The sequence below is a fragment of the Protomyctophum parallelum genome (genome assembly GCF_964188405.1).
Source record: "Protomyctophum parallelum genome assembly, chromosome: 12".
Taxonomy (NCBI): Eukaryota; Metazoa; Chordata; class Actinopteri; order Myctophiformes; family Myctophidae; genus Protomyctophum; species Protomyctophum parallelum.
The window spans coordinates 14,261,186-14,282,724 of record NC_139712.1 but is presented as its reverse complement, the minus strand read 5'-3'; the positions used below and the strand labels follow the sequence as shown (position 1 = coordinate 14,282,724).

At 43.4% G+C, this 21,539-nt stretch overlaps 1 protein-coding gene across 3 annotated transcripts in view; it reads right to left on the bottom strand.

Moving 5' to 3' along the window:
• LOC310868185 (collagen alpha-1(XV) chain-like) overlaps positions 1–18,451 on the bottom strand; it is a 99,347-nt gene extending 80,896 nt beyond the window's left edge. For all 3 annotated transcript variants that reach the window (XM_083778470.1, XM_083778471.1, XM_083778472.1), the window contains exons 1-2: positions 18,099–18,451; positions 17,953–18,011 (exon numbers count right to left, since the gene is read on the bottom strand). In XM_083778470.1, coding sequence (XP_083634596.1) covers positions 17,953–18,011; positions 18,099–18,109 — 70 coding nt within the window. In that variant the 5' untranslated portion in view covers positions 18,110–18,451. The remainder of the gene's footprint in view (positions 1–17,952; positions 18,012–18,098) is intronic.
• Between the last annotated feature and the right edge of the window lie 3,088 nt (positions 18,452–21,539).

The following is a 21,539-nucleotide window of genomic DNA, read 5'->3' as shown; positions in this document are numbered from 1 at the left end:
ACTAGAAAAAGATTCATTTACTACAGAGGATGTGAACTGGGAAGTCATTTGAGTGAGTGACGCCAAACACACATTCTGTTCTTTTGACTATAAAACAGTTGGACAGAATTAGGGTTGAACAGGGCCGCAGAGGAAATGGACAACAGTGGTCTGGTTCTGTGGGGAAAAGGATCCAAATGTTTGTGGTTTTGCAGCGCTAGAGGCAAAACCACAGTACATCTCATACTGTCAGGTGGAGAGCTTGTATGTCCAAAAACGGTTTTCCACTTTAAAACAAATTCAAGAATAGCAAAAAATATTTTGTGTGACACTGTACTGTGACAATGTATATACTGTATAAAAAAAGAAAAACATAAAAAGTTGAAATATGGAGATACAAGGTTTCTCCACAGCAACATGCATAAAGAGCATAACACGTGCCAGTGCTAATTACATGGACCGAGGGCAACATGCAGTTCTGGGCAGGCGGCTAACCACGAAACCCAGGCGAGAAAGTATAGGCTGTTTTGCACAGTTAAACCTCTCTAAAAAGGCAACAAGCCACTGTTAATGAGCATTATTTGTACAGTCTGGGTTTATACTAGCACAGCGGTTTAATCCCAACGGACATCAAAGCTAATGGCATGTGGATGTCAAGGGGCGTTAACTGAACAAGCGAAAGTGAAGTTAAAACAACAAACAATGAAATGAAAGAATGGAGGGGAAGAACTGTGATGGAAGGAAAACTATTTGGCATTAACTCTTCCCTCTGTCACGTTATTTTAGAAAGTGTCTGTCTGTCTGTCTGTCTGTCTGTCTGTCTGTCTGTCTGTCTGTCTGTCTGTCTGTCTGTCTGTCTGTCTGTCTGTCTGGAGTAACTGGTTCCAAATGAATGTAGACATTAATATGCTTCATCCCTGATGATGGAGACAGAACTAATTTATGTTTATGTGGTGCCATCCTTTGCAATGTTCCTTGACAATTGGGATGGAAGTATAAGACATTCTCAACTAAGAGACAGAGAGAGAGAGAGAGAGAGAGAGAGAGAGAGAGAGAGAGAGAGAGAGAGAGATGACAGAGGTTGGAGTTTTGCAGTAGTGGAAAGTAAGTACATTTATTCAAGTACTGTACTTACAGTAAGTACAGTAAGGTACTTCACTTTAATATTAACATTTTTAGAGTGATTAATACTTCTAGTGGCAAATATTGTACTTTTTACATATAAACCATAAATGAACCAATAAAGCACTATTTTATCCATACAACCTCTTGGTTGGATAGATTGAATATTTTCAAAAGGATTTGCCTTTTTAGTTTTTTTTTTTTTTTGCCCTATTTTAAGTATATTTTGATACACTCCTTGATATATACAGGAATTGTACTGGTAACGGAGTACCGGTATTTGTATATAGTGGCATTGATATTTTAAAGTAAAACAAATCTTGAGTACTTCTTCCACCACTGTTTGGAGGTTAGTTGATGTTTAGAAACTGCAACAATCAGAGCAAACTGGGACCAGACCGTTGATGAGATTTGTGGTGAAGACTTCAGGAAATTAACCGACAGTATACTGTTGCATTCTCAACAAAAAACAACGCAGCTGCAGGCCAGCTGTGTGTGCCTGCGACATGCACGCACGCGCACACACACACACACACACACACACACACACACACACACACACACACAGACACACACACACACACACACACACACACACACACACACACACACACACACACACACACACACACACACACACAGAGATAATCCGTAGCCTCTACCTTGCCCTCTCCCACTGTGAAAAACTCACAATCCTATCCAAGATGTTGATCTGGGTTTAAGTCTTTATAGCTTCCCTCTCTCCCTCTCTTGCTGTCTCTCTCTCTCTCTCTCACACACACGCACACGCACACGCACACACACACACACACACACACACACACACACACACACACACACACACACACACACACACACACACACACACACATTCACAGGTTCAAACCTGCCAAATCATTTTCACAACGCAATATTTTACAATACGCAACAGCAACCCTAATACATCATCCTACTGTAAACGTTCAGAATGGGATTGAAATAATTAAAATTAAAAGTGTCTGTAAATGAAAACAGACACAAAATATACTGTATTATTTTAAAGACTATTTTAAGGGGTTTGTGCTTTACTTTGTAGATTGGAGAATGGAGAGGAGACAGGAGGATGGAAGGAGAGGACAGTCATAGTATAACATTGCAGTCAGGTGGAAACCTTGTATGTCCAACAACTGTTACGTTTAAGGAAATGCAAGAAGAAAGTGTTCCGATTGATCCAATGCAGTTATTATTTTGTCACAAAGCTAGTTTGGTACAATATTTATAAAACCCACAGACACAGTTAACCACGTTCACTTTCACAATCAAACATTAAAAAATAGCTAAAATAACCAACGCTACTTTTGTGTGACATTGATTGAACAAAAAAACAGGTTTTGAAACCAGGATGTTGCAATTAGCCTATGTGGTCGACATATTGTTGAGCCTCTATGCTGGGCAGCTCACACAAAGCAAAAAGAAGGACGTGGCAAACTGTTATAGCAAAAATAATAATGACTTAAACAAGACTTTGTGTGAGGTCTAGACTCTATGCTTTATTGCTTTTTTTACTGATGATGATGATGATAAGCAGGAGCCAACGATTAACTAGAAAAGACACAAGGGCACACAGCATTAGGCAACGGCCATGATGGGATCAAGGCTGGGCCAACAGCACTCCTCTGACCTGCTGTGACCTCATGTGGGTGGATAGTATCTATGGGAAGAAATTTCTAATAAGAGCAGAGAAGAACTCGCACACAGAAGAGATCAGTCTTGGTTGCAAATGAAAACCTTCATTAAAAGATCCGGGTCTGTACTACAGACTATATAGTAAGATAAACCTTTGAGTCAACACAGGGACTATCGGTCACTGTGTCTGGAACTCCACAATGTAGTGGATACTGATGAACTACTATCACTGACAGATTCAGTGGTTCTCAAACCAAACAAGTGTGCAGTTAGGATTAGCTGCGTTAGGCTGTGATGTGACCAGCTCTTGGTTTGAGCTTGAATGTTTTGGACCGACATAACCACAGACAAACCGACTAACTGACCCGAGTGGCAGACAAGCTTATACTAGGTGATGTGGTTACAGCTAAAAATGGGTTTGCAAGATAACTGTGTCACAGAGAAAGAACTTTGGGATGTTTACATACAGTGCAGCTATTTATGTTTGTATAACATAAAGACAAGTTATTCATTTGTCAATTCAGATTGTTAAACGGATTCCACTGATTTGAATTGATCCGATGTGAGCTGTGCAGACTCAGAGGTGTGCAGCGTGGTTGAGCTACATGGCTCATCACTGTCGAATGCCCTTAACCCATTCTGACCTGAGATCAGATTCATACAAGGTTTCCGCCGGACACACACTGGTCTGATGAACCCATTCTGACCTGAGATCAGATTCTAAAAATGTCAGTCGTTATTAGATTTTTCAAAAAATAGCAGACCTACAAGCTCGTATCGCGCCACTCGGTGGCGCGATATGAGCTTGTAGATCTGCTATTTTTAAATAGCTAAAGCATAACATGATGCTGACACCAAAATGGGTGCCCGGTCAGAATGGGTTAAGTGTCCTTGACCTTTTTGACCTTTGTCCAAATTGCAGTACATGTATATGACATGGTAATAGGTTTGGCTTTGGTGGACTAGATCTGTTTTATTGCCCTAAAGCTCAATGTATGCTTCCACGTACAATGAGTCGAACGTCGAAAATAGCGTCGGTGTGCGACCCCGTCGGACGCCGAAGTATAAATTTGGCTTTAGTGGGGAGGCACCTCAGCTCAGTGGTCTTCTGGTTAGAATGTCCGCCCTGAGACTATAGGAGGTCAGGGTTTAATCCCCGGCCAGGTCATCAGGTCATACCAAAGACTACAAAGATCTGACCCTTTTTAGTACTCAAGGTGAGGGTTGCATTAGGGGTACCCGGGTAAGTCCCTGTGACATATTAGCATCATGGCTATGTGATGTACTTGTATTGTACATCAAGCCACCTCATGCTACAGAAACAGGAGAAAGTTTCCTGGCTTGGAATTGGAAAGGCTACTTAATAGTGGGGAAGGTGGTAAATGCATCTCTCATGACACACACACACACACACACACACACACACACACACACACACACACACACACACACACACACACACACACACACACACACACACACACACACACACACACACACACACACACACACACACACACACACACACACACACACACACACACACACACACACACACACACTTACTGCCACACTTACACTGACACACTATACCCTCACACACACTCTACTGCCACACTTCCAGGGACACACTACTCACAGTATGCAGCTAACAGGAGATGAGAATACAATTGATTTGCTTATAAAAGACTTTCAAACATTTGGACATGAGTGTGTGTTGAAGGGGGTGGGGCTCGCGAAAATAAACTGTTTATCTACAGCCAAAGTCATTATCTTGTAGTCTCTAACCAAACAGACTTTATCAGGCACACCAAATGGCTGATTAAACAAGCAGAGATCCAATGGTGGAAAGTAACTAAGTACCTTCAAGTACTGAAGTACAATGTTGAGTTACAGTATGTATATTTCACTTGAGGAATTACAATTTCACTTTATACTTCTACTCCACTACATCTCAGAGGCAAATATTGTACTTTTTACTACTGGCTTATTTTGGCTACTCCAAAATCTCAAAAGATCTCTGAGTTGTGATCTTGAAGATCAGCTATATTCAAAAAGTTATAAATGTTTTAGTAGCCTACTTTAAACTTTGGTAGTGTACACAGCAAGTGTTATCACAGAGCTTAACCCATTCTGACCTGAGATCAGATTCATACGAGGTTTCCGCCGGACACACACTGGTCTGATGAACCCATTCTGACCTGAGATCAGATTCTAAAAATGTCAGTCGCTCTTCGATTTTTCAAAAATAGCAGACCTACAAGCTCGTATCGCGCCACTCGGTGGCGCGATATGAGCTTGTAGATCTTCTATTTTTCAATAGCTAAAGCATAACATGATGCCGACACCAAAATGGGTGCCCGGTCAGAATGGGTACAGTTAAGATACTTTTATATTGTGGTATTGCAACGTTTACGTAAATTGCAACTCGAGTAGAAGAAAATATGAGTAATTCTTCCACCACCGTCCGTAACCAAGCGGGCTTATCTGACACACCAAAGTGCCACATCTAAAAGGCAAGTGGGCAAATCAAACAAGCAGAGATCACTCTAACACACCAATGTGCGGCTACATCAAAAAAGAAAGGCGGAGCGACCAAATAAGCAGAGATCACTCTGACACACCAATAAAAAATAAGCAGAGATCAGAGAGTGGAGGATGCGAGACGTGTTCATTTCAAAAGCAGGTCTTAATGAATCTGCACGCACACACACACACACACACACACACACACACGCACGCACAAACACACACACAAACACACACACAGATGTGCAAGTTCAGACATACATACATACAGTAAGCATACATGTATGTTTGAACATATAGTATACAGTACACACAGGCGTACATAAACACAGCGTTCGACGGATTTCCTGCAGGATTTAAAACTGACATTCAACATGGCTTAATAAGGCTGTAATGCTGCACAAAGTATACTCACACACATGCACAGATGTGCACAGAGAGCACTACTGCTGCATACAGCACAAGTTCACAATTATTTTTGTCAAAATGGACCAACAATATAATGGGTCAAATGGGGACATGTCTATTATTCCATTCCATCCACTGTCCAGAAAAGTGCATCCCAAACCTAAAAGATAAATTGAGCATCTTGCCAGGATCTATTTAGAAAATATGTATGGATTTTTGAGTGGTGCAACCACTCCTATAGACAGCTATATGTGTCCCTGTGTCCCTGGCTGTGTCCGAGCACGAAAATAGCATTATAGCGTTTGTGCACCACCAAGTGTCACTGTTGCACAACACACAGACACAGACACACACAGGCCAGGGAGGAGGGCATGTACAGTACCGTTTTTGTACTGTACATGTCACTTTTTCGTTCCTAAAATTCCTACATTTGTATAGAAAAACATTAGAATTTATTTTTAATATCCATGGATATGTCAGAACACACACACACCTGTTTGTTTGGCCTCTATCTCTCTCTCCAGTCTGACCGACACTTTCCAGGACGGACCAAGTTAGACATTCAATGGTGTTGCTCGTCAGTCTTCTGGTGGCTCACCGCCAGGAAACGGCCCGACTCCCAGAAAAACAAACAGGCCTGCCTCTAGTCGTTCAGGCCACTTCACCTCCGTGTAAAATGCTGTGTAGCTAAAGCCCCTTTGACAGGAATATATGAGGTGTCCTGGTGGTTCTACAGGGCCGGTTAGTAGTACCCATAATATACGTTTTTAATTTCAAGTACTCCCGGTTTGTCATGCCACAGACCTGCATACTCCGAGAGCATACAAATGGAACCAAGTTACATTTGTACACACTCAGAGTTACAGACCTGTAAGGAATCATTTAGCCGCATGGGGACCACTGGAACCCCCTCAAGCTCCCCGGGGGTCACTGCATGGACCCCACTTTGACAACCACTGCCATAAACCACATAATAGACAGAGCCCTATATCCTACGCCAAATTGAGACAATAGCCCATCTACAAGCTTCTACAAGCGGCCGATCTTAGTATTTTTCACAATTTAAACTTTTGAATGTTTTTGAACATTTTCATGCCCGAAATAGGCACGTTGGAGTTAGACAACTCCAACGTCAACATAAACAGTTGCTCCAAAATAAGAAACCCACTGTTTGAATAAAGTGACTCAAAATAAACAAATACACAAGCTTTTCTTTTCTTGCGAAGAAACTGGACTGTAGATGGGAGAGGGAGAGAGCTGATACGCCACTTCATCCAAATGTAAGACGCGGACCAAAGAATGAAAACAAGTCAACCACATCAAAGCGATGAGGACGGCGCCCAGTTGAACATAAAAGCCCTTTGATGGACCCCCGGACTTTGATTTCAGCAGGAGACGACTGATGGGGAGATAAAGGAGGAATTAATGAGAGATTAATGGAAAGACTAGCAGACCTTAGCAGGCTCTTTGGAATTCCAGTTTGACATGGAAACTATCAACACCGTCTGAGACCCCCGGTAAAGTGCTTCTACCCACTGACAACAGCTTCCCAAAATGGGATATTCTAGGACGGTGTGTTGATTGCGCTGACTGCCACTTGAGGATTATAGTTTCAGTTAAACTTCAATATTGTTGTATGGTAGGTTATTTTTTTCAATTTCCTAAAAAGTAATGGTGTTGGAAATACATGGGGCAGAGTAGACTAAAGGAATTCTGGATCAACCAGAAATTGATTATTACTATTTCAAGGTGGTGGTGTGTTTTAATTCCCATTTTTGAGATACTTTTGGTTGGCCCATGCAGAACAGTTTGACACAATGAATAGAATATAACACAGCAATCAAGGCACTGACTTCTTGAGCTCCCCCCTCCCATATTTGAAATGTTTATTTATGTCCACATAATGAGAAGTACAGGAATACCTTGTACAAAGGACATAAACACTGCCAGTGCAGTTTGACAGTGGGAGAGCAGCCAGTTACAACGTGCATGGACGGCAAAGCATCGTTACATACAGTACAGCTGACATGTCGGACACAGGGCAGCAGACATAAATCATGGATAAAGGAAACAACGCCTCCTCCAAATTGAGCGGCTTCCTATAATGGCTGAAACTGAGCAGGACCTCGCAAACTGCTTGGCTCTACTTTTGGAAAGGCCGGCCATTTGTAAGCCCCTCACAACCAACATGCCCTAGGCTGCCAAAGTTAACTAAAAGTTTACATCTGTAGCCTAGCTGTGAGATGGTCTGCACTAGCTGCTGATACTTCACAAACACACACGCACGCACACTCACACACCTGGAACACATTTGTATGGAACCTGATAAGACAATGTAAAAATACAGTAGAAAAGCATGAGGTCAGAGTGTCATGATTCATCAGCCCCGTATAAAACAACACCATGATGCATGGAAACCGTTCCTATACCATCCTCCCCACGCTTCCGGGTTTGTCCCACAGCCATCCTGTCCTCATTGTGTTCAGGCACGGGGGTCTCCTCCGTGTCACCATGTCACCCCACATCCCACTGTCCAAATGGAATACAGCCTGTTGTTGTTGTTGTTTTCACCCGGTCCTTCTGAGCTCACTGCCACCAGGATATTAGGAGACATTTCCACTGTGTCATTGAACTGAAGTCAACCTTCTACTGTATATTTGTACATATTAACCCCTTTCCACTTACTGGCCCTATTTTTGGCCATGTCATATAATAGACCTAGTGAAAATTGTAAAGAATATTTCAAACAATTAACCGCGTAAACCCTCTATATAGCCTACTTAATAAAACGGACCTGAGTTGCAACTGTACTTGGCTCGCTCTTTGCACTCTACACTAAATATCTTCTCCCATGGAGATACAACATTCTCCCCATAATATGGGTAGGCCCTAGTGGGGTTCAAGTGGTCAAAATAATAATAATTTAAGCATAAAATTAGGCTCAGTTGCACAGAGCAACTTCAACAATAAGGCTTCCATGCCTTTGTGCACTACAGAATATGCATTAACAAACATGATACGGTGTACAGTATACAGTATAGATAGTATAGTATAGAACACATGCAAGGTTGAACCCCGTAAGATCCTGCTCCTGTGCTCACAGAGGATCAGTGTGTACAAATTCTGTGAGTCAGCACTCTGAACTGAACCAGCTCCAAACCATCCTGTGGTCATACTCTCCCTGTGTGTGTGTGTGTGTGTGTGTGTGTGTGTGTGTGTGTGTGTGTGTGTGTGTGTGTGTGTGTGTGTGTGTGTGTGTGTGTGTGTGTGTGTGTGTGTGTGTGTTCGTTCCACATGTCTCTATTCTGCATCCCAGACAATTCCTGGTTATTGAGTAACTACCAAGACTACCAACCCTGATACGGACTGGATTTAGACCAAGAACAAATTATTTTGTTTGTCTGTCACCAGACAGTGGCCTCTTTCTGTCTTGTTAGCTCTTATGTTACTTCTCGTCCTGGTACAGTGGCACAGTGTTTGCATGCTCATTTTAAAATCACAGCAACATTGCAGGAGTCTTTCCAAAACCAATAATGCCTGTACTTTATTGTACGATAAATAGCTAAAAGACTAAAGAGTTCTACAAGCTCACAACATGTCGTGATTATGTAACACTGTGATTATGTGGTCGAGGCACTGTCTGGTCACCTACTGCCACCGGCACATACAGATAAACTAAATATTTGTGCTGAACCTATAAATCTATCTTTTTGATAGATTTGAGCACAATAATGTCCTGTTTCATCTTTGTTGACAGCGTTTATGGCCTTCTGCAGTCTTAATCGCACAAACCCAAGGCATGGCACTTAGACAGCTGGAGAACGGGTATGGCACTTTGGATTAATGACGCCATCGAATGGCAGAAATAAATTCATTTTTTTTTGGCAAAATGTGAATGGAGTTTCTGAGCAAAGCGGAGGCGTTTCAGGGGTTAGCCGGTTCTTGTCTTACCCACAGGAGGGAGCACAGTGAAGTGCTTTCCAAGCAGGCTGACTATCTGGAGGACAGTCAAGAACATGGTCTGCTCTGACTCCTCCGTCCGTCTGTCACCAGACAGTGGCCTAGTGGTTAGAGTGTCCGCCCTGAAACTGGGAGGTCGGGGTTAGATCCCCGGCCTGGTCATACTATAGTACAGACTGTAAAATTGGGACCAAATGCCTCCTTGCTAGGCACTCAGCATCAATGGGTTGGATTGTGGGGGTCAAATCAATTAATCAAATAAAATGATTCCCGAGTGTGGCACGGCTTTGGCTCACCACTCCAAGAGATGGGTAAAATGTGGAGAACACATGTCACTGCGGTAACGTGTGTGACAAATCTTACGACTTTGTGTGTATTGCTGTCTCCTGCCTGTCTTCTTTATGCATCTCTCTGCCCAGATCTGAAGAATGGCATCATTACAAGTCTAAATATATAAAACGATCCACCTTTGGCATGCAGAACACACACACACACACACACACACACACACACACACACACACACACACACACACACACACACACACACACACACACACACACACACACACACACACACACACACACACACACACACACACACAGCCTCACTGACAGTTGATGTGTCCATTTTCTCCACGGCTCTGTTGTTTGGACGGAGAGGAGAAGTCCTTCCTCTCTGTTCTCCAACAGCTCTAATGGATTCCAGAGTTTGGACGGAGAAATTGTTTCATATTTCAAACAAAAATACAGCCGTGGCGTTCGCCAAGCAAGCAAGCATGCCTGCGTTTTATAATCAGAGAGGGGTGGAGGAGGAGAGAGACAGGGATGGAAGGAAAGAAGCATGGAGACGCAGAGTAGAAGAGAGGTTGATAGAAAAGATATTGGGGTGGAGGCTATGAGAAGGAGCAAGAGTTTTACAACATCAATATTTGATCATACTGTATCACTACTAACACCACCATCTACAGTATCTAAATAAAAACGGACCTAGCGTCAGCCCACACAAGCTAACCCATACGTCAGTGCATACAATGGCCTCGTTGTGGAAGGATAAATAGTACTTCTGGAGCTAGAATGATTCATAACGAGAGTGATTCATCAGAGCGACCATTACCAAAACCACTCCAGAACCGCAACCAAATGTCAGGCAGAATTCACTGTTCATACCATGTTTACAGAATGCTTGTTTCTGTGGAACGACTGGATCTGGTCTGTTCTGACGTATAGATGCCATCCGAATGAACAGAGGACAGTAAATCACATACTGTATTTGTACACTATGTCACTATTCAAACGTTATTTTTCTCTTTTTAGGAAAGAGCTTCATAGAATGCTAGCATTTCACTTTCAAAAGTCAAGCCTCAAAATATAACTTATTTAACAACTTCAACCCATAGACTGTAAAAAATATGGACAAAGCGTTCCCCGGGTCTAACATGAACGTAAAATGAAGCCTAAAATTCCTTGCAATGGAAGTTTGAGCCCAATGACAGCGCCACAACAGGCCATTATATGAATTTTCAGGAAATCCCGATTTCCTTATGGCTTCACAAAATATCTGTCTGACTGCCCCCCTGCTTCAACCCCATGAAGCATCCCTATTATGGAGGGAACATTCGCCACACATAGCCGGTCTGCAAGCTCGCAACGTGTGTTACAGTTTATAGCTGTGTGTACCTCATTATTATTGACATAAAAAGTCTGACATCAACCATCTGTGCCCCATATTCTCTGTCATTCACATGGTCCTGGCTGCTTTCTGTGCATTGGGTGTTCCTTCCTCTATCAATGTAATGATGGACACCATAATGTCAATAATAAAACACATGTGTGTGTGTGCGTTGAGCAGAAGAACAGGGTGAAGCGTGAGAATCCACACGCATTTATTACCAACATTAACTATAGGGTTGGTCCCAGAATCATTTCCTCTCGTGGCCGCCGATGATGGAGCAGTGGTCACTGGTCACTGGACACCACAGCCAGCTGGGATCAAATCCCACCAGAGCCTTCTCTCCTGGGCCTTCCAGACCATTATTCACACTGTGGACATTTAGCTCTTTCTTACAGTATATGTCACTCTTGCTGCTGTGCATCTCAAAGGAAAGGGGAGACACCTGCAAGCATGCCCACCGCTCCATTGGAAGAGTTTTTGTTTTTAATTCTTGGCTGAGAGTGACCTCCACTGAGACAATGTTTACGTCAGCTCGAATGAATATAAAATACATGATCGACGCGTAGTTTCTGGAAAGCCCATTGGCTTAGCAAGAGCTTTTTTTTTGTTGCTTTGTTGGTTGCTGTGCCAACCGTTATGGTACCCATTTCTAGTGACTTGGGAGACTTTCTCCCATGTTTATAGTTTTGTTCTCACATATGTATTGTAAACAGGGGGGCAGTCGTAATGCATACCAAATGTATGTATCCTCTTCATTATAACATGGAAATGCTGAGGCACACACACCACATGACATCATAACAGTGTGGTTTTGGCTTGTCTGCGTCCTTTACTCACTCCTCGTTAGCCCCAAATCTCCCCGAGGGCATTCATTTTAATATGGACCTTTCACAGCACAAACAACATAACTACATAACCACGCCGCAGCAAAGATTATAATCATCATGATACCCACTGTCTGTCTGCGTGTGTGTGTGTGTGTGTGTGTGTGTGTGTGTGTGTGTGTTCTTCATTTGTCAATATTATTTCCTGTGAATTTTTAAAAGATGCATACTAGCACACGCTCTTGATGACCGATGGCATCTTACTTGCTTTATTGGTCCGTGACGATATCTACTGTACTAGCAAACAAATCCGCCCCGATTAACAACGTGCATATTTAGAGTGCTGTTATGATGAGATATATAGGCACTTAATACAATGCCTCTCAGCCAATCAGAATGCGAGGGGGAAACAATAAAGAATTCAGATTCTAAACTCGTCTGAATGATTCTCAGTAGTATTCTGTCTATTAGTGCAATGGTTTACAAACTATTAATTTAAAGGACTCCATGACTCTGAGAGTGTAGGCAACAAATAACTCTGTTTGGTGTACACACTCTCAGAGTTACTGACCTGTAATTGTCCTGTCCATTCAGACCCCCTCAAGGAACCCTGCCTGAGGGTCCCTGGACCCCACTTTGAGAACTTTTGAGAGAATATTAGTGCTATTTGCATACCTATGTATGCCAGGTAAAACCCCTGACAGCTCAACAAAGTGGCCCTTTTCACACAACATGAAAATAAGTAATTAAATTATAGCTAATACCAAAATAGCTCAATGAAAACACCAGAGAGTCCAGATATACCAGTAAGGCAGCAGCACAGATCTCCAACTGGCAGAGATACTGTATACAATATTTTGGCTCTGCAGATCTCTGCTATGAATGGGAAACAGTTTCATTTGCCAGGTACACACAAATGTACTAGTACTAGGGCTGAACTTGAGATGTTGTTTCACATGTAGGCACAGTATATAGTAGTACTAACACAAACAGGAAGAAATAACGGCTAGAGATAGATAAGCGAGATTAAAATAAAAAACACATTAAGACTTAAGTGAACCACTTTCACCCTGGTATCCCTGTTTGGGACAAACGTTCAAACAATTTTCTATGTCAACCTTTTTCATGTCAAGGACCCCCAGAATTATCTGTATTTGGCCACGGACCCCCACTTGAAAATGTGTTTTTCTAGGGACCCTCCCAGAAGCAAAGTTTTTACTTGATTTGCGCCACATTTTCCAAAAATAGCAGATCTACAAGCTCGTAGCACGGCACTCGATGCCGCAATATGAGCTTGTAGATCTGCTATTTTTCAATAGCTAAAGTATAACATAATGCTTAACACCAAAAGGGCTTCCCATCCTGCGGTTAAAATTGAAATGGATTCTTATCAGTTGGATTTCAACACAGCGCACATGATGCAGGGTGACGGGTGGGGGGTTGTCATGGTAGCCACTCTGTTTTTAGGAGAATATTTAAAGCATTCTGACCTGAGATCAGATTCATACGAGGTTTCCGCCGGACACACACTGGTCTGATGAACCCATTCTGACCTGAGATCAGATTCTAAAAATGTCAGTCGTTCTTCGATTATTCAAAAAATAGCAGACCTACAAGCTCGTATCGCGCCACTCGGTGGCGCGATATGAGCTTGTAGATCTGCTATTTTTAAATAGCTAAAGCATAACATGATGCCGACACCAAAATGGGTGCCCGTTCAGAATGGGTTAAAGCAGCACAGTGCCTGGAAATATTTGTCCCTGACGTTGTAGTTGGCAAGAGATTAACTCACACTAATGCACTGTGGATATACACACTTTACCAATAACTAACTACACACAATACTGAGCATGCTTGCACATCTAAACTTGCACTATTCTGCGTGTACACACACGGCATAATACCCATATACTGCTCAGTGTGCTCACACACACACACACACACACACACACACACACACACACACACACACACACACACACACACACACACACGCACACACACACGTGCACGCGTGCAAAGATGTCCAGGCCTCTGTCTTTCTTAACAGTGGATGCTGGCAGAGCAGTACAGTCCGGCTCAAAGTCTCCCATCTGGCCCAGGCAGTCACTCTGCACAAAGCTACAGTAAGCTACAGAAAAACTGGAGCAGACAATCACAGCGTTTCCTCCTTCTCCCCAGACTTCTCTTACTGTAAGTCACTCAACGAATGTCATCTCATTCCTCAGCACAGTAGATCCCTTTTTCCACCACAAACCATTATCAGCTTTTATCCACTTACATTTGGTTCAGCTAAAAGGGTTACCCACTACCCCAGTATACCCTGTGACTGTGTAAAAATAGACCCAACTGATTCAATTGGGGCCAAGAGAGGGAGACAGTTCAGGAGAGGCAGGACAGTAGGACAGCTGAGAGGGAGATAGTTCAGGAGAGGTAGGACAGTAGGACAGCTGAGAGGGAGAGACAGTGTAGGAGTGACAGAGAAGGAATACTACAGAATGTTTCAGTGCTACATAGTAAAATCCAGAGTGTTAATTTAACTCAGAAACTTTGCTAGGGGTTAAATTGACACTGTATTTGACCGTGCAGGCCTACCGGTATTAAGGATGCCAGCAATTCCTAACTACTTTATGGACACGATTATATGAGGCTACACACACACCGAGGCACACGCACGCACGCACGCACGTACCTAGCTGATAGCATTAATAACAGTGAAGATGTATGCCTCTATAAATCAGCACAGCTGCTCCTAGTTATTTGTGAGTGTTTGTCTTTTGTAATGGCCATACTGGAATAAGGCCACTGTTAAGAGTTATGTCATTTCTTATACGCAGTTTTTTCCAGCATTCCCCAACTTCTACGAGAGTCTCCACTCCACTCATTCCTACCAAAACGGTTTTCCATGTCGTAAACGGGGGGCCGTGTTCTGCAGCGCAGCTAGGGCCTTTTTTTTCTAAGTGCTGTTTTAATTCAAAATGTCAGCCTCTGACAATTAAGCTCCACGGGCCGCATTAACTACAGAGACTCTGTAATTACATAACAGGGGGTCCAAAACAATGGTCCTTTTGTGACCTGGAGATCTGCGTGTCATGGATAGGCCATGGCATCCACCACACGTGTGCAAGCACGCACGCACGCACGCACACACACACACACACACACACACACACACACACACACACACACATGCACAGTGCAGTCCAGATTCCATTCTGCGAGATGTGCATGGATATAATGACCTGTCAGTCAAAGGTCTTGACAGACAACTAATAAGATGACTTCATGTGATGAACAGTGACCTTCAGTAGGCTACATCATCTCTCTCTCCTCATATCAACCGTTGCTCTCCCCTCTACCTTCTCTGTTTCCATTCCTCTTTATCAAACATATTCATATCAGGGACCAGGACCACCAAAGTGATATCTGGATTCTGGAGACCCCCATCTGAAAAGACTGTGTGCCAGGGCAGGGAACCCCATAAAGACAAGATTTGGGTTGGATTTGTCAAATAGCAGATCTGCAACGACCACGTTGTGAGCTTGTGGATTTTTGAAGTTTAACCAATTTAACCACTGTTTCTCATTTTGTTGGGACCCCCAGACTCCACTTTGAGAACCATCTCTCTCTCTCTCTCTCTCTCTCTCTATTCTTCCTCCAACTGGCTATCACTCATGGTCTGTTCTCTTTTCTCTGTTTCACCCAGGGGGGCAGTCAGACAGATATTTTGTGAAGCCATAAGGAAATTGGGATTTCCTGAGAGTTCATATAATGTCCTGTTGTGGCGCTGTCATTGGGCTCAAAAAACCCCATAGCTCCATAGAGATCCATGTATTTGGGCCCAACTTCAACTAGACTGTATTACCTTAATAAACATGGGCATGAATACTTTCTGCTTCCAGTCACTAGTTTAAAGTCTAATTTCTAATGTCATAATATTCTTTTGGGAAAATTATGGTCCCATGTATTAAAAAAATGACCATAAAGTTGCGTATGTTCTGAGGGGCGTGGCTACCGTTACAATCGATGAACGGGATCCCCCACCCACTCGAGTCAAAATAAAAACCAACAAAGAAGAAGGGGGGAAGTCCAGCCTCGTTGTCTGGGCCAGCCAATGGCTCAGCTGGGCCCAAACGGATCTAGAATGATGGCGACTTCCATTGCAAGGAATTTTAGGCTTCATTTTACGTTCATGTTAGACCCGGGGAACGCTTTGTCCATATTTTTTACAGTCTATGGTTTCACCCCCCAGGGAGTAAGCTATAGTTAGTTACAGCATCAGTTGGCTACTATTCAAATGGGCTAATGTGAATGAAATCAATGGACTTCCTCACTCTGTTGTCCTACTGTAGCCTATATGGCCAATTAAACTCCAATTGCAAGTAAAAGTCTGCTGTCAGACTAAAACTAATCACACGCAAGTGGTACATCATCTCATTCCGGCCAATCAAAATTTGCGTCCTCGCCAAACTGACCATGCATTATCAATGGCATTTAATGTTTGTGTTAGGAGTCAGGAGGACAATGTTTGTGTTTACACACACCCTCAAAGCTGGACATATAAGGGGCCCCTCAAAAAATAAGCGTCCAAAATCAGGGGAGGGTGATGATGTCATTACCTCATCTCCTTATTGCATGCAGCAAGCTACTGATTGTTGAAGTGTGTTAAGAAGGAAACCCAGTCTGTGTGAATGTGGACCTTGTGCGTCTTCGCCAGAAGTTGCAATAGCAATGGAAAAGAAATTCGGAGTTAATTGAGAACACATTGAACTCCTCTCATTGATCCCATTAATCACGGAAAAAATCCACCCGAGCTGTTAAAACAAAGCAAGCGAACTAAGTTAGACCTTTATCCCAATATGAGCTACGAGTACAAAAGCGAGCAGAAATCAACTGTTTGTGTTTAAATGTCCAGGCCACCGCTATCAACAAAGTATGGATGTTGTGTTGCTGCATGGTGGACTGTCAATTCCTGCTATTAAATATAAAATATATATATATAAAACTTCGACCTTTTCGGTTGATAAACACGTTATTTTTGTCAAGCGAAAGGTGTCGAGAAACTATATGTTAGGCTTATACGTATCCAGGCAATATCTCATTTACATTTAGTCGCCGAATCCATCAAGTGTCCAACACGTCATTCAATTCAGACGCACCACTCTACAGCAGCCGTGTATTTTGACTGCGGTGCGGTTTTACGCTCGCTGTTGATGGATGAACGCTCTTTACGCACACATCCATAAGCCTCTGTCTGGGACCACCGCATACGGCTCCAGTGGTTTCTAGCTTCTCTGAGGTGAAGTGAACTGGACCTGAACGTCACAACGTCACAATTAAAGTAAAACCACCTTCGGGCTTCGACCGTCCGTCCATGCATGTGGAATCCTTTCTCCCCTGCAGACGCGGCGTGAGAGCTGCGCGCAACAGCAGAGGCTCGCTGTAAGCCTTGGACCAGGGCTACACTGGTGGGTGGTGTCGGATTGTCACATTTCGCTGTGTGAAATCAATCCAAGTCCAAGACAAGTGGCGTGCCACACAACTGACAGACAACTGCAATCTCAAATGCATACATCTCTGGACATGGCCCTGGTCCAGTGCTACTCTGGACATAATGGATAATGGACCGTGACCGTTAATTGATGCACTGAGTTAGTCAAAACGTGCATTTAAAAACTCCGTGGGCACAATAAACCTTTCAATGAATCAATGAAACGTACGCGCCTGGAGCGCATCAACAATCAACACAGCGAAAGCAGTCGTCAGATATAACACGTTGCGGTTCACTTACCATAAAGCTGAGCAGATGAGCACAGGAGTAGAAATAATCCAAAGAACCACGGAGGCAAGCTGCATGGTGACACAAGCACAAAGTGAGCAAAACACAAACAAAAACCAACCGAGAGACAAAAATACTTATCATGCATCCTCATTTACCTTAAAGTCATCTTCAGCAATAAAAAGTTAGGTCCTCACAAAGGTCCCCTTGTCCTAGAGAGGTAAGGCACAGTTGGAGCCTGCTCTGCCTCTCACTCACTCCGTTTGAGACAAATCTATCCCTCTCTCACTCTCTCTCTTCCCCCCTTCTCTCCTCTCTCTATCGGTCTACCGTCTCCCTGCACTGCCTGAGGTTCCTGACGAAACAAAGGCAGCTTCAGTGCTCCGGGACTCAAGCGACCCTCAAACTCTTGAAATCCGACTCCGAATCTCTCTCCCTCTCTCCCTTTCTCTCTCTCTCTCTCTGTGTGTGGAGTGTGGACCACCGCTTTTCTAATTCAACCCTCCCCTCAAATGCCGCTACTTGCTACCCCATTCCCCAATAATAGATACAAATTAACACCCTGGAGTTAAGCCCTCCTTTCGCGACCTACTGCTGACTACTGCCTCCCATTCCTGAAGCAGGGGGAAAGGATGTTTCAGACTTTATTGCTACATATTTCCAATGCAAAGTTTGGTTGTCAAGCACACATACTAGGCAATATTCACAAGGATGTTAAGTGTGGATATTAATGTTTTAACTTAAACTTCACGTCAGTGAGTGTTTTTCCTAAAACCTCTGAGAAGATATGATATCCAATTTATCAATTTTTCAATTTAATTTAATGTGCTATGGTTTCTTTAGAGGTTTTATTTAGCCTAGTATACACATTATTATTATTACTATTGGAAACTATTAATTGTCACACTGAGACCTCACTTCAATGACTCACACAATTACACAATTTTTTGATGAATTGAACAATGTGGACCCTGTTGTAAACAAGTGTAATGCTTAATTGGGTCGTCCACTCACAGTTGACAGTCTTTGTATTGAGTTTGTGCTTAAAATGTACTGTAAATTCTACAAACTGTTAATACATATTTCAATCAATCAATCAAACCCCTGTCACTCATGGTATTTCCCCAAAACACAGTAAAATGAATGGTTAACATAACCCAATGTGTTGTTCTGACGTCTCCTTGACAAAACCACATAACATAACCCAATGACATTAATTAGAATGAACACAACATTCCCATTTCCCACCATTCCCTAATGCAAGTGAGAGCACAATAACAACAATAAAACAATAAACATATGTGCCCACTGCACCCCAAGACATGCTGGGAAGTCCCTCCCCTGTCAAAAGCACACCCCGGGATGCTACACAGCCTCCATCTGAGGGGTCTATCTGTCCCCAGCGACCCACACATCCCAACACAAAGCTGGTTCTTCTCTTGCAGGCTCAGGGATTTGGTGTCCCATGGAGTGAGGGTCATTCCGTGCGGAGGGCCTTCCCCCTTACCAATTGCACCAGAGACCACTCCAGGCAGCTTCCAAAGCCCTGTCCATTTGCTGGCAAGCTTCAGTCGAACACCCACACTGAGTCTCTGGAAAAAAGCCCTCTCCCTTGTATTGGGAATCATAGGCACGTTTCTAGTGGGTGCCAAGGCTGGGGCCCAGTCAGCAAAGTTACTTTGCTGACTTCGCTGTCTCTCTTATGGCTGCACACCCGCTGACCACCCTGCCTTACCCCTATAGTTCCAGCTCAGGTGATAGGCAAAAATTTGACCTGCAGGCCTGAAATCGTTGCAGGATCTTCTTGGACACCCGGAAGTGTCCCACTTCCACCAAGCCGAGCTGGACTTTGGAGCACTTTGTTGCAGAGGCCATGAAGGGGCAATAGGAGAGGCTGCATGTCTCTCATCCACTCAGGTGCATGCCATCAGTGATATAGCCGGCTGTCGACGACAGAAAGGCTGACCCACTGCGAACAGTACACCTTGCTTTCCTTTTCCAGTGGTGATACTGCAGACCATTCAGGGCTTAGACAGCTTTGACCCAGCTCCGTAGCAGGACAGCGATGGGGATCCCTGCTTTGGATCCCACAGAACTAGTGTGCTTGTGGTGTTTCCCAAAACACTCCAATTCCCCCCCCAACATATTCCTGTAACAAATGACAACACTATAACACAGCAATAAACATGTGTGCCCATGCATGCTGAGGCATGCTGGAATGTTACCGTGTGTGTCCAATGAACGCCTCAGGATCTATTTCCACAGTGTGGCTCTGCAGGAGGCTAGCCAGATACCCATCAGTCTGGGTATCTGTCTGTGTGTTTGTCTGGAGCTAGAATCTGATAAATAGCTGCACTGATCAGTGACAACGTCCTTGTGTAAGCTGCCAGTAGACAAAAAAGTAATGGTCAAGAGGTGCACGCACGTCCACAAATTGCAACGGGTGCAGGATCCAGAGTATACCTGACGAAGGCCGGTGAGGCGGAAACTTTGTATTTTTTGTCAATCAATTATTTTGTATTTCTCCTTTTTCAGGAGACAAAAAAGTACCGTGACAATTTTCTTAAATATTTGTCTTTAATTGTACAATGGAAGTCAAAGGGGTTCGGATGGGTCTGAAACCGTGCCCTATTCCCGGGTGCTACAATAAATTACCCAATGGACAAACATTCAGACATGCACAAGCTATATGGGAAAATATGGATACACTAACAGAATAGTGAGAACACATGCATTTACTTCCCACACATACAAAAGACACTTATCCATTCTTAAACCCTAATTGATCGGGTTCCCCAGGCGTCTGTCTTGGCCGCCTCCTTTTGAGCCTCGAAATCTCTTCAAATAGCCAATTGCGATTCATTGTGAGCTTGCAGATCGGCAGCTGTTCAACAAATGCACACATACTGTATACTTTGCTGAATGTTCACCTACCACGACATACCCAGAATCGGGATGCTGGGGTTCATGTGATTAATACTGTGATGTACGACGTGCACCTCCCAACACACAGACAGATGCACACACTCAGCACTCACAGGAGCCAGGGTGGTGCAGGGAGAACAGATAAAGATGTGTGGAGACATTCTCTCTGACAGGCCAGGCAGATAGGAGTCAGTCAGCCTGGGAGTGATGCTGTGAGAGAGAGGCCATACCAATGAATAGACCTCCACACGTAAAATACTGACAAAACTAAATGCAATTAACTACCTAGATAATACATCTCACAATACTCAACCTAAATGTATTGCTGTCGGTGGAAACCTTGTATGTCCAAAACAGTTCCTTTTTACTGTTATTATAAAAACTTGCGACAATAGTGAATATAGCCGATCTACTGGTTCACTGTTTTCACTGTTTGTTTTTGGTAGACGGGAACGTTTTTTGGGCTACCAAAAGAAACAGTGAAAACACCAAAATACAGAGAGAGGGCTGTTTGTCATGAAGACACAGCTAGGGCAAAGTTACATACTATACTATGAGCCTTTAAATTCCAACTCCAATGCTCACACTTCCGCTTCGAAGACTCTGATTGTTGTGGCGTTTCTGCCCTCTGAGCGTGTCCAGTCTATTGTTTGTCAGAAAGTGTCTGTCATGTC